Below are 12,377 nucleotides of genomic sequence, written 5' to 3' on the forward strand. Positions count from 1 at the left end.
AATTACACAGTGACTCAGAGGGCTGCATGATTTCACAGTCAGACAGACAGCAATAGGAGGTTCACCACTGTTTTAGTCAAAAGCGACTTCTTAATATAAATAAACATTAAGACAGTTTTTCAGAGAAATCTCAGAGCAGCCAAAGACAAGAGCAGCTGTAAAGTACTCTCTGCTGTTTAACAGTATGTAATGTCTTTCATTTCTCTCCTAAGATTTTCAGATCTCTCTACCAAGATGGCAGGTATTACTAAGCGTTGACTCTACGGAAATATCTGACTTTCTTCTTAGTTGTTCTTTCTATGCTCCAGGCAATGGACATGAAACAGAAACAGGAGCATAAATTCCTGTTCCAGTTTGTATCCACTGTGACTGCACTGCTTCATCCTCCTTTTCCAATGGGCCTTGCTTTCTTACACAATACACATCTCCTTTATTCCCATTCGCAGCACAAAACCAATCACAACCACAAAGTTTCTCACACCACTAAATAGCAATACACTGTCTCCTTCTTTCCTGTGGAAGCAGTTTACAGGCTGGAATGTCCAGCCAGCTAGTTTTGAAGTGATGGAGGCTGCTGTCAGGGGATTACCCAGCAAAACCACACCAACAAGTAACACTGAGAGCTACTTTCTGCCCTAGCAGCTGGTGAACCATTCTTATGTATCATTCCTTGAGATAAGTTTTTGCTCTTTTGTATTTTTCCTGCCACTGGTGGGAAAAAGATACCTGCGAATAAAGTCTGAGCTAATACACCCACAAGGCCAAAGAGGCATAATCTTTCCTTACTTTCTGAAAAAATGACCTAACAGACTGAAAGCAGGATGGATGCTGGGGTTAGAGAGTGGCTAGTAAGCAGGACTTGGGAGAGGATCACTGGGAAGGACACCTGGTATCGAACTAAATGAAGCTCTGTTGGGGTCCTGATGAGTCACAGAAGTGCTGGTGACTGCCTTCTGGGCGGCAGCGGCTTTCTTACCTTCCAGCCAGTATGTTACCATGTCTCCTTTCCCCTAAGGAAGAAAATGAGTCCTGGGGTTATAATATTACCCATCATCTATGAAATAATCTTATTACAATTCACATAAAGTCCCCAAAAGAGGCTGCTGTGCCTGTTAGCCATTTTACACACAGGAAAACTGACACATGAAACTTAGTTAATAGACAGTAGCAGCACTACCAACTAAAACAGTTCTTTGAAGTCCCATCCAAAACTGGGTCCAGAAGTATGTTCATTCTCTTATGGAACTCTTATGATGATTTCAAACAGTTATGACAAAGTGACTTGCCACACAATAGTTCCAAGTTTGGCTGCGTACTTCACCTCTGAATTATCAGGGTTGTCCCACGAAAAAAGCCATTGGAATTAGTACTGATATAAAACCTGGACCTGCTCTTCAGGGATAGAAAATTGTCTAACACAAGGGCTCTGAGACATAGAGGACTGCATGGGTTAAAATTCAGGGACTCCAGAGTACTTTCACACTCTCCTCTCTGAAAAGCTGAATATAAATGTTGCATACACACCTTGACTTGTAAATTTCCACGACATACTAACACATACTCTCCAATCTGCTCCAACAGCTGGTACGTGCTTGAACTGCACTGTATTTTAAGAGCTGGAAAGAGAGACAGTTGTCATATTATTGCAACAATTTAAAAATCTGAGACAGGCCTGGTTCCCTCTGTGTGCCAAAGGCTTCAAGACTCATTAATGAACTCCCCCTTGCTTTTGTTATGTGTTTGCTGTCCTTACTGTTATTTGAAATGTTCACACACAAGTTCCCGTATCCTGGCCTATTTGTGAGAGCATCTCAGGACAAATACACAGCTGTCAACAAACACGATTCTTTACATCCTGCATCTAATATTATTTGTCTGCTTTTCACAGCTGCCTGGCTGGAGTTACTGACGAGCAAGCACCCTTTTCATCTTGCAAAGAAAACCATATGTAACCACTTGGGGTTTTTTGCCTTTAACATTCTGTGACACAGAGTAAATCATTATGTTTCTTTGTTTTAAAAATATCACAGATGACAGTAGGACTGGCTATCAGTCTTACTGATTTTTCATGTGTCAGAAAATGATGTGTTTGTAATATCCACTTTTTTGTTATTGTTTGTTTGTTTAAATTTTTTTTTATTGAAAGTCTCAAAACACTCCCTGTAGACCAGGAAATACAAGTTTCGATATAGCCAGATACATATTTCTGAAATATTCTTTCCAGTAGGTATGTGATCTTTTAATTGGTCATGCTGCTTGGGAACAAGACACTAGCACTCAGATTCCAGCTGGCAGCAATTTTAATTTACATTGCTAGTAATTATTTATTTTAAAGTTACCATCTTACAGTTAAAACACGTTAATGCAATTTGAGATCCTCAGATGTGCATGGCTAGAGAAAGAAGGAGATAAGACAAAGGCTTAAAAGAGAAAAAGCTCTGCCTTTATACTTATGTTTTTAGTGTTGATACACCATATGAGAAACAGATTGGCATATAGAACAAAAGATGAAATATGGAGAATGATAATAGCAGATTTTGAATGCATTAGTTTTAAACCAGTTCAGATGAGATGATACGAGGGGCTTGAAAGTAGGAGGAGGAGGAGGCTAAAGATGAAGCTTGCTAACTGAACACGGAGCTCTGTTATCTCCTAGGAAGAAGTGGAAGTGAGGATATCTCCATGTTTCTCTAGAGATTTCTGTCTAATCACTTTGCTGGAGGACACATATATGATCCTCTATACTGCTTGAAGACAGATACAGCTCCCATGGTGTCCTACCATCTCTTATGTTTTCCATTAGAGGAAATTATCAGTGAAAAAGAAGAGTCACAAAATAATAAAATACTAATATAAAAAATATTAATAAATCCAGCTGGATTCCAAGGAGGAATAGAAACAGTGAACAGCCCTGCTTACCTCTCATTTTATCTGATGTTCACTTTTTTTTTTTTTTTTTTTTTTTAATACTTCAGAGACATGAAAATCCCTTTTTGAGATTTGGGGAATGAGGGGATCTTGTTACAAAGGCTGTAGAGAATATCACTGGCATAATTTTCTAATAGGCAGACTGGACCAGAAATCAACACCCTGCTTACAGGATTTGCAGTCATTTAAACAGCACAGGAATCAAAACTCAGAATAACATTTTTCCAGAACTCATTTAGGGATAGTCAAAACCACACCTGCAGTTTGCTCATCATTACCTTCACTGGTAGATTCCATCCTGGAAGCTGTGTTCACAGTATCTCCAAATAAACAATACCGTGGCATTTTGGTCCCAACAACTCCAGCTACAACTGCCCCTGTTAAAGAAAAAGAAAAAAAAAGGCAAGACGTTTGTGGCTATAAGTCACATAATCAGTCATAAAGTACCATGGCTGCATCCCACGTTAGCTTATATCTCATTCATTAACAAGATAAAAACTGAGTGTCAGAATTGTCTTCTATGGGGGATACCTCTGACTTTAGAAGGCTTCCAGAGCCATGGGGAAAATTGCAAAAGGGCCTCAAAAGAGGATGGTGGAGAAAGTGATGATGGGATGTAGGTAGTGTGCATGAATTAAGCAACCTGCAGATCCATGTTTCAGGATATTTTGAGGGGCAGTGAGATAAGAATGCTGCCAATAGCAGCTGTGTACACAATGCTTACTAATCATATAGAAGAGCAAGAACAGGAAGTAATCTGCTGATGATAACGGCAGAAAATGAGCATTTTGATTCCTTCATGTCATCCACAGGGACTTTTAAAATGTAGAGGTATGATCTCCTGCTGAGACAATGTAAGACACTCAATTTGCAGATGCTGTGCTGCACAGCACACACCCAGCTCTGACTGTCTATCAAGGATTTGCAATCACACATCAGCTTAGATCAGGGAGCTGAAAGTCTGAGAGTGAAGGATAGAGGAGCTGAAAGTCTGAGAGTGAAGGATAGATCAAAAAGGTAAGAAGCAACTCATAGTTTTGAGAGAACAGTTGAAAAGGACAAGTAACAGGCACAGAATGGAAGTCCTCACTGAAATCAACAAAGGCACTGGGGCCATGTCATGTTTCCAATGCTGTATTTTGTGTTGTGTTCCCAACATTTGAGTTATCCAGTAATTTATCCTGTTGGAATAAATTCTGCTAGAATAAACTACTATGAGGAGTTCAATCCCCTGCCAAGAAATTAACTTAATTTTTAACGGAGAAGAAATGCCACTCCAGAAACATTTGTTAAACCAGAGAAGGACTCTTGCAGCCCTCTCAACATACCTGAATGGATTCCTGCTCTTATCTTTAGGAGGGTGTTGGGCTTGTGTGGAATCTTAAAAGTCTTGCAGACATCCAGAAGGTCTAAAGCCATGCTTGCGATCTCACCAGCATGAAGGATCCCATTCTCTTTAGGCACTCCTGATACCACCATATCTTAATACAACAATGCAACTGTGTTAATGTTTGGCATTACACACAGATTTACCAAAGGATGCTGCTTAAGCTAGAAAAAATAAAGCCCTTTTCCCTCATATTCTGTGGCAAAGTTTTGCCTGCTAAGCAGAGAAAGCCAGAAACAAATGAAGGAGGGGGCAACAGCTCACGTGTGTAATTAACTATGACAAATGGCTGAGAGAACTGGGCTGTTTAGTCTGGAGAAGAGAAGGCTCAGCAGGCACTTATCACTTTCTACAACTACCTTGAAGGAGGATGAAGTGAAGAAGCGGCTGGTCTCTTCTCCCATGTAACAAGTGATAGGACAAGAAGTAATGGCCTCAAGGTGTGCCAGGACAGGTTTAGACTGGATGCTAGGAAAAGTTTCTTCACCAAAAGGGTGATCAGAGTTTGTAACAGGCTTTCCAGGGAAGCGGTGGCATCACTGTCCCTGGAAGTGTTCAAATCTATCTTAGAGGAGGCCCTCAGTGACATGGTTTAGTGGTGGACTTGGTAGTCCTGGGGTAACGGTTGAACTTGCTCTTAAAGGTCTTTTCCAATCTAGTTGATTCTATGGTTCTATGATTCTACACTAGCTCTGAAGAATGCTGGATTTCCTTCTTACTTAAGGAACTTATATAAGATTTATTCCCTTCTATCCTTTCTTCCTCCATCCCTCCATTGAGGATGCTTGAAGTGGGACAGGTAGTGGGAAGTGACTGCTCAACACCTTTTGTCTTTGGACAGATATTATAAAGAGAGACAATGATTCCCACTAGGCATTTTCCTGTGCTTCCTGCACTGACTTTTACTGTGTAGAACAAGAAAGAGATATCTTCAGGATCCCTTCGGCGCATTTTTTCAGGAATTTTATGCTCCAGAAAATGCTCAACCTTGCCACAGAAAAAAAAACACAAAACCACAAAACACAAAACCCAACAAAAACTGGGGTGTTTTTCTGCTTTTTTTTTTTTTCACATCTCTTGTAGGATTTCCTGTCTGTCTCATCCAAAAACGTCTAGATTCTGCTGTGAGGACTTCTCCCCCAACTGTTTCGTGTGGTCTTCCCAGTGGTAATAAACTTTCCAAATCTCTTTCATCTGTTCTTCCTTGACATCAAATCAGTCTCTATTCTGATGAAATAAATACTCATGCCCCATTATTGTCCACAGCTCAAGGAACTTACAGGCATCTCCTATTGTCTCCACCTTATAGACATCATAGTTATCTATGATTTCATCAAAAGTGGTATAGAGCTTGTTCAAGAGATCTACCACTTGGTAAGGTGTGCTGCTGCTGGACAGCTGAGTGAAGCCAACAATGTCACTGTTAAAACACAACAAAAAGAACTTATCAACTATTTTAACCATTGCAAATTGGTGATCCCAAATACACAGTAATAATTTGTCAGTGGATTTACATCTTTTTCAGTGTTCTTTCACTAAGGATATTACAGAATAGTTTTGTCTTCAGAAATGTACTTAAATGGAAAAGAGACTCCTTCCATTCAAAAGGACTGACTGACCTAAGTCTTTTTGCTTACAAATGCAGAAAACCACTTCTTACAGATAGACTTTAATCTATGACAGACTAAGTTGTCTTCAATTTTGGGTTATGTGCCACTGAAAAAAGAGAATTTTATAGCTGTTCATTTATGACAAGTGAAGACATACAATTTATATGTTGCTTTGTGCATACATAACAAGTTGTAGACTGTAAATCCATGTGGAATCTAAGGATAGACACATTTCCTTTACACAGCTAAATGCTGGAACCTTTAGTTAGACCTATCTTATGAAATATACATGCATGTGTGTAACGCTCATAAAATGACATGTTACTGTGTGCTAGAGCCCAACAGTAATCTCATTTTTCACTTAATTATTAATTATAATTATAATTAATAAATTATAATGAAAAATGGAGATGTGAAAATTTTGAAGGACACTCATTTGCAGAGTTACATGTTGCCACCAGTACAATAAATGGCAGTGTAGGCAGAAATTCTGTACTCAGGTAGGAGCTTCACCTCTACTAGGAGTCTAAAAGCCTCTTCAGTAGGAGCCAGTTCTAATCCTGTCTTTCATTTTTGTTTACCTGAAAAATATGGTGGCACTTAAGTAACTTTGAGCTTGTGCATGTTTTCCCTGCCTGAGATCATCTGCTACTTGCTTCGGCAACATACCTGTTGTAGAAAGTAAAATATTGTTACTCTTTTGACATGCTTAAAAGCATACAATAAACATAATATGTTTTTTTCAAGGTATAAAATCAATGTTTATAAATGTGAAATATCCTAAAGTTGAAAGCACCAAAATCTGCTCTGCTGTAGTGTGAGAATTCACAGTAAATCTCACTGGTAAGAAGTCCATATTTTTCAGATGAGCCATAAACTTCAGTTCAAACAAACCAATATCTATACTTTCCAAGCAAGAGTAAGGTTAGAACCTAATAGTGTGACTTGGGGTATTACTAACTCTTTCTTTGTCAATTCTTTGCTATTGTTTTCTTCCTGTGTTAAATTTGTTTACTACCTTTAATCTGATTTTTTTTTATATGTATTTCTCCTATCTTGCACTTTTCACAGCATTTTCCTTTTTTTCTCCTAGATGTTCTAACTGTTCCTTTAGCCCTTTTTTTCTTGTAGAATTCCAGAAGATACACTAATATCAAAAGTAACCTCAGTCCAAAAAGCAATTTTCCAACATATATAACTGTAACAAAGGACCGACATTCAAGATTAGAGTAAGATTACTATGGATTCTGGAGTCATAGCTCTCAGACTAGTGCACTAATCTTTAGGAGGAAATTATTAAAAGCACCGAAATATCTTTCCAGCTTTGCAAGAAACAAGTCTGCTATTACATTGCCAACTAAATGTTATCTATTAAAGAATCACCTATCAAAGGGTTTCCATTCGTAATTAAACAGTTAAAATCAGATTATTGTTAAGAATACCCAATATTTTTGCTACATAACGTACTATACAACAGACGATCAGTCTTCTGTTTTTCATGCATTAAATCCTGGGTTCTCTCAGAAACCAGTATCTCCAGATGTTTGCTGTACTTCTCCATCTAAATAACATAGAGAATTAAATAAAATAATTATTTTACTGAAACAGGTTCATAGTTGGAGAAGATTTAAACATTTGAATGATTCTGCTTTCAAAACATTCAGATAAGCAAAGGCTCAGGTCTGAGATAGATAATTTTGTCTTACAAATCCAAAGATCAGATTTCTCCCTAGGTAAATTTATGAGTCTAGATTTGAGATTGTTGCTTACATGTAAGAGGGTAGAGCCAAATTCCAGGATTTTCAAAATCTGTTTAAACATTAGGGGTCAAATTGAATGCAGAGACCAAGAGGCAGACATGGATTAAAATATGTTACCAAAACCAAATGTACAGAAGTCTCAATTTTTTATCAAAAGCTCAAAATGTTGTTTCATAAATTACCCTTCTATGCTATGCTTTTTGCATCCTTGCTCTGTGTGATGCAGTGGGCTGTGGAGACAGTCTCTTTTTATGATGAGGTGCTTAAGATATTCTGTTAAGAATCCATCCATAAACATGCTGTTTGTGGCATTCAAGGATTCTGTTTCCCCAGTACTGTAAGACCAATACGAAGCCACTTGGAAAAGGGAAATATGGTTACCTGTGAGTTCATTAAAACCCAAACATTTTACTGAAGAAACAAAAGTATTAAGCACCCAAAAGTGGAGAAAGTTAAGGAAAAAATTACAGAAATAGAATGAGAAGGAAAGCTGATTCTCAAGCAGAACTGCAGCTACAATGAGCCCATCAGAGGTAAATGAATTACTTTGGATTTTCTTATCAAACAAGGGGTATGAGATCAAAAAAAAGACCTGAAGGACAGAGGTGAAAGTTATTGCAAGTGAGCAGGTTGACTTGGATTGGATTAAAAAACTAGATTTACCAGAGTCATCATCATGTCAACAGGGCTAACTTTATTAGGATTCATCTTGAACAACATTTTCTTGACTTGTTCAAATGTAGGCCTTTGGGCTGGATTATTTTTTCTGCACTTTCTGATTAACTGCAGCAGAGAAAGACAGTGAGAAAAGCAAACAGCATTTTGTCATTCTAAACACAGGCAATGTTTCTAATTAATACTACTATTTTCTCAGTGCAAACTGCATGTGAAACTCTATCCGTAGCTGGCGACATGTGGCTGGTCTATACTGAGGTCTCTGGAGTTCTGTAGATCTATGCTGAATGAAGGATGTTAGTTCATGACAATGCTGCTGCAGGAAATAATGGATTAGATGATCACATTCCTTCTGCCAAACACTGCTTAATTTCTCATCTTGCGCTTATGCTGTTGAAGTCACATACTGTTTTCAGAGGCCTTGTCTGTACACAAAATGCACAAAAGATTAAAATTTCAACTAATCCTTAAGAACGTTAGCTCCCAACTAAAATCCAGCGTGCTTATGAAATGTTTGTTGTATTTTGGGTGCTACAAGCCACCAAAGGTGAATTATATAGCTCTTAAGCTGGAATGAGGATGCTGCAGTCTCGTGATTTAATTGAACTGGGAAGGAGTGTACTTTGTTTCATTAGACAGCTTGAGGCTACTGAACACATAGTTCTTTTTCATGAGGATCAAACCAAACTCATACTTTGTCTGAGACACATGCTTCACTAATTGGAAGTCCTTTGCCAGTAATCTAAATAGATATTATTAATATAAAATATGCATAGAACTAATCACTTTAAATAAAGTTAAAATGCACAAACCCCAATGATTGAATATTAAAACCATCATTTATTACACTGACAATTTGAAGGGAAATTTGAACAGAAGGGAATATTTGAACAGAAATATTCCATTTTTCAGAATGACAGGATATTAAAGCATTTCATTGTGCTTTCTTTGAGATGTACTTCGCTCCTGGGTTGTTTCCATTCATCAAAGGTAATATTACCATAAGACTTCTGGAACATGTCTTAAATTCACTTCAGTAAAGGATATTTGTACAAAATACTGTATCTGCCTCACTCACCTCTATGTAATCTGTGGGACATGGGCAAGAATTCTCAGCCTTTCCTGAAATTAGTTCTGCCAAAGGGGGGCACGAAGAATATTCACCTGAATGCACATCATCTTTCTAGAGAAAAAGGGATTAAGCAGGGTTGAAATAAGTGGTGTGTTTTTCATACTACCCATTGAAAACATATTCCTGTGATCATCATTACTTTTATGATGTCTTCATTGTCACTTCCAGATCAGCTTTTTTACATAGGAATACAAAAAAAAAAAAAAAAAAGATGTAAATAAGTCTAAATGGAATGGTGTTGTGGAAAAGCTTTTTCAAGGCTGAAAGACTTTAATCTCAGTGTTTATAAGAGGTAAAAAACTTTTGAAATAAATGAATACCTGGCAAGATATTGAGAAACTTTTGAGAAACCACAAGGCCTACACTGGTGTACTATCACAAACTATCAGAAATGGAAGAATGGCAGATTCAGGTCTTCATACAAAAGATGTTCTTTACTGTGAGGGTGGTGAGACACTGGAACAGTTTGCCCAGAGAAGTGGTGAACGCGCCATCCCTGGCAGTGTTCAAGGCTGGGTTGGACAGAGCCTTGGCGACATGGTCTAGTGTGAGGCACCGCTGCCCATGGCAGGAGGGTTGGAACTTGATGTTGTTAAGGTCCTTTCCAACCCAAACCATTCTATGATTCTATGATTCATTGTTACATTCTTCTTAAATTACTTCAGGCAGAATATGGTTATGCATCCACAACATCTGGTTTCAAGTTAAAGGTGCATTTTTTTGTGTTTGCCATTTAGCACTGATCACAAGACAGGTACAAAGTAGACATTTTGCTCATGGAGAGCAGCTTGTTTGCTCTTCTAGCTTATTTTTATCACTGTAAGACTGCATGGAAAAAAAGGGAAGGAACAACAGCAGAAAAAGGTTGTTACAGCATACCTTACTGCTCCAAGCCCCCAACCACCATTAAGCCTCACATAGCTAACCAAAAGGCAGTCCTGGAGTTACATTATTTTTTTTATACACTCTTCTTCAAAGTCCTGAAAGTAAGATTGGTAGATGCATGAGGAAGCCCTGACTGCATAACCCTTTGGAACTGAACTTACTCCCACAAAATCAAAAGGAAAACACACACTCAAAAAATAAATCAAAGGTGCAATTACTCAGAGTTTGGTTTGTATCTTCAGCAGAACCAATTAAAGTTGTCAAGCAAACTTCAAAGTTCATCTTTACTTACTGGCATAGGGTTACTTCTTGTGGCAATTTCTAGTAAAATGATGGCATAACTGCAGAATAAAAAGAAACCGAAATTTCAATGAAATAACAGTTAATGGAGTCAGTGATTTTATCTTTCCATGATTTCTTATTCCTCCCTATTTTATGACTGAAAGCCCAGTATCCCAAAAGGGAGGTTAGCAACGGTGTTGCTATCTGTGTTTTCAGAGATGTCAATGATCACTTCATTGCAGTCTCTTCTCACATTTACGAGTCTCAGAGATGAAGCATTTGAATTTAATGGACAGCAAAGCAATTTTCCCTGGAAGAATTAGTGGAATCTATAGGGGTTATGTTCAGGGACTTACATAATATCTACCAATTAAACATACAGAACAGGTTTGTGCTTTAGCCAACAAGCAGAAGCAGGTTCATCAGTATTATCACCTGGAGGAGTAGCTTCTTTTCAGCATTTTGGTGAATCTCCATAGTCAATGAGAACAGCGTGTGCAGAGTATATCTTTTACAGTCAGTATTTTTGCTTGTTCTTTCTGAATTACATTTTCATCATAATCTTCTTCCTCTATGAACCAAGGCCAAACCCATTCATCAAGGGTGAAGAATGCAAAAAACTGGAATAACAACTAGGTGTTCAGTTTCCTCAATGAAGACACTGAAGATCTAGAACAGTGATTTCTAAGAAGCCAGCACCTCCTCTAGTCAGCACTCCTGATAAAGATGCTCTTGGCTTTTTGTGTATTTAAACTATGTAATAATTAACTCTCAGCATGCATCACTACTTAATAACATTTATTTTTATGGTGCTTGCAATCTGCTGTTTTGTTTGCTAAGGGTTGCTCTGTTTGGTAAAGAATTCTGCCTATATAAGGGGTATGTCTATTTATCTTTCAGTTCACTTGTGGACCACCACTGGCAAATAAAGCAATGCATATGAACTACACTGAAAACTGTAGAAATTAATCTGATGAGATTCATGTGTTAATTTGGGGGTTATTCGGTAGTAGAAAGGAATAGCAATCCTGGTGAGACAGCAAAGCTGAAACAGATTTTCAAGGAGAGTACTTACATGATCGTGACTCTGATAAAAGCAGTACTGATTTTGTTCAGCTTTAGCAACACTGCTCAAAAAAAGTCCTAACATAGTGGATAGTGAAATTCACGTAACAATTGCAACTCAGGAGAAGCCAATCTAGGAGAAACTGTGACTGGAAACAGCCTCTTCAGCTCAAAGAGGAGCTGCTTTCATGCTCCTGTTCTCATTTCCATTTTAGCTTTCCCATCTGACCAACACATTCCCTGAGGAACTTTAAAAACAAGTGATTCATCTGTAAAGGCACACAAAATTGCAAGTGACACTCCTGCAGTTGCTACTCATTTTTCATTTGGGCCATACCTTCTGGAATACTAATGGACACAGATAAAAACTAAGGATTCCAAGACTGGGACACTGCTCCCTGGCCCAATAAGCTCACATACATATATCAAGAAGGCTTAGCACATGCTCACATCATCAAACCTCAATTGTGTTAGAATGCAGGTTCTGAAAAATAGTTCAGTTAAGAAGACAACCCTTTTAATGCTACACGGTACATCTCTTCCTTTCTTCCCTGACTGTATGTTGCTCTTCTGTCTTTTCTGTTTTCATTTCTTACTGGCTTTTTTTTTCTTTTTTTTCACCAAGACAAGATTAACTGCAGTAACAAAAGAAG

The 12,377-nt window shown here is 38.0% G+C and overlaps 1 protein-coding gene across 1 annotated transcript in view; it reads right to left on the minus strand.

Annotated features, from left to right (window-relative positions):
- Positions 1-822: 822 nt before the first annotated feature.
- Positions 823-12,377, minus strand: part of LOC130599795 (atrial natriuretic peptide receptor 2-like) — a 37,275-nt gene continuing 25,720 nt past the window's right edge. The window contains exons 14-23 of the mRNA XM_057410562.1: positions 10,666-10,718; positions 9,439-9,524; positions 8,349-8,468; positions 7,393-7,486; positions 6,507-6,594; positions 5,596-5,735; positions 4,257-4,409; positions 3,207-3,305; positions 1,525-1,616; positions 823-1,010 (exon numbers count right to left, since the gene is read on the minus strand). Coding sequence (XP_057266545.1) covers positions 846-1,010; positions 1,525-1,616; positions 3,207-3,305; positions 4,257-4,409; positions 5,596-5,735; positions 6,507-6,594; positions 7,393-7,486; positions 8,349-8,468; positions 9,439-9,524; positions 10,666-10,718 — 1,090 coding nt within the window. The 3' untranslated portion in view covers positions 823-845. The remainder of the gene's footprint in view (positions 1,011-1,524; positions 1,617-3,206; positions 3,306-4,256; positions 4,410-5,595; positions 5,736-6,506; positions 6,595-7,392; positions 7,487-8,348; positions 8,469-9,438; positions 9,525-10,665; positions 10,719-12,377) is intronic.

The sequence above is a fragment of the Pezoporus wallicus genome, unplaced genomic scaffold (assembly GCF_028554395.1).
Source record: "Pezoporus wallicus isolate ANWC-B61680 ecotype Strahan unplaced genomic scaffold, APGP_CSIRO_Pwel_v1 contig_7613, whole genome shotgun sequence".
Classification (NCBI taxonomy): Eukaryota; Metazoa; Chordata; class Aves; order Psittaciformes; family Psittacidae; genus Pezoporus; species Pezoporus wallicus.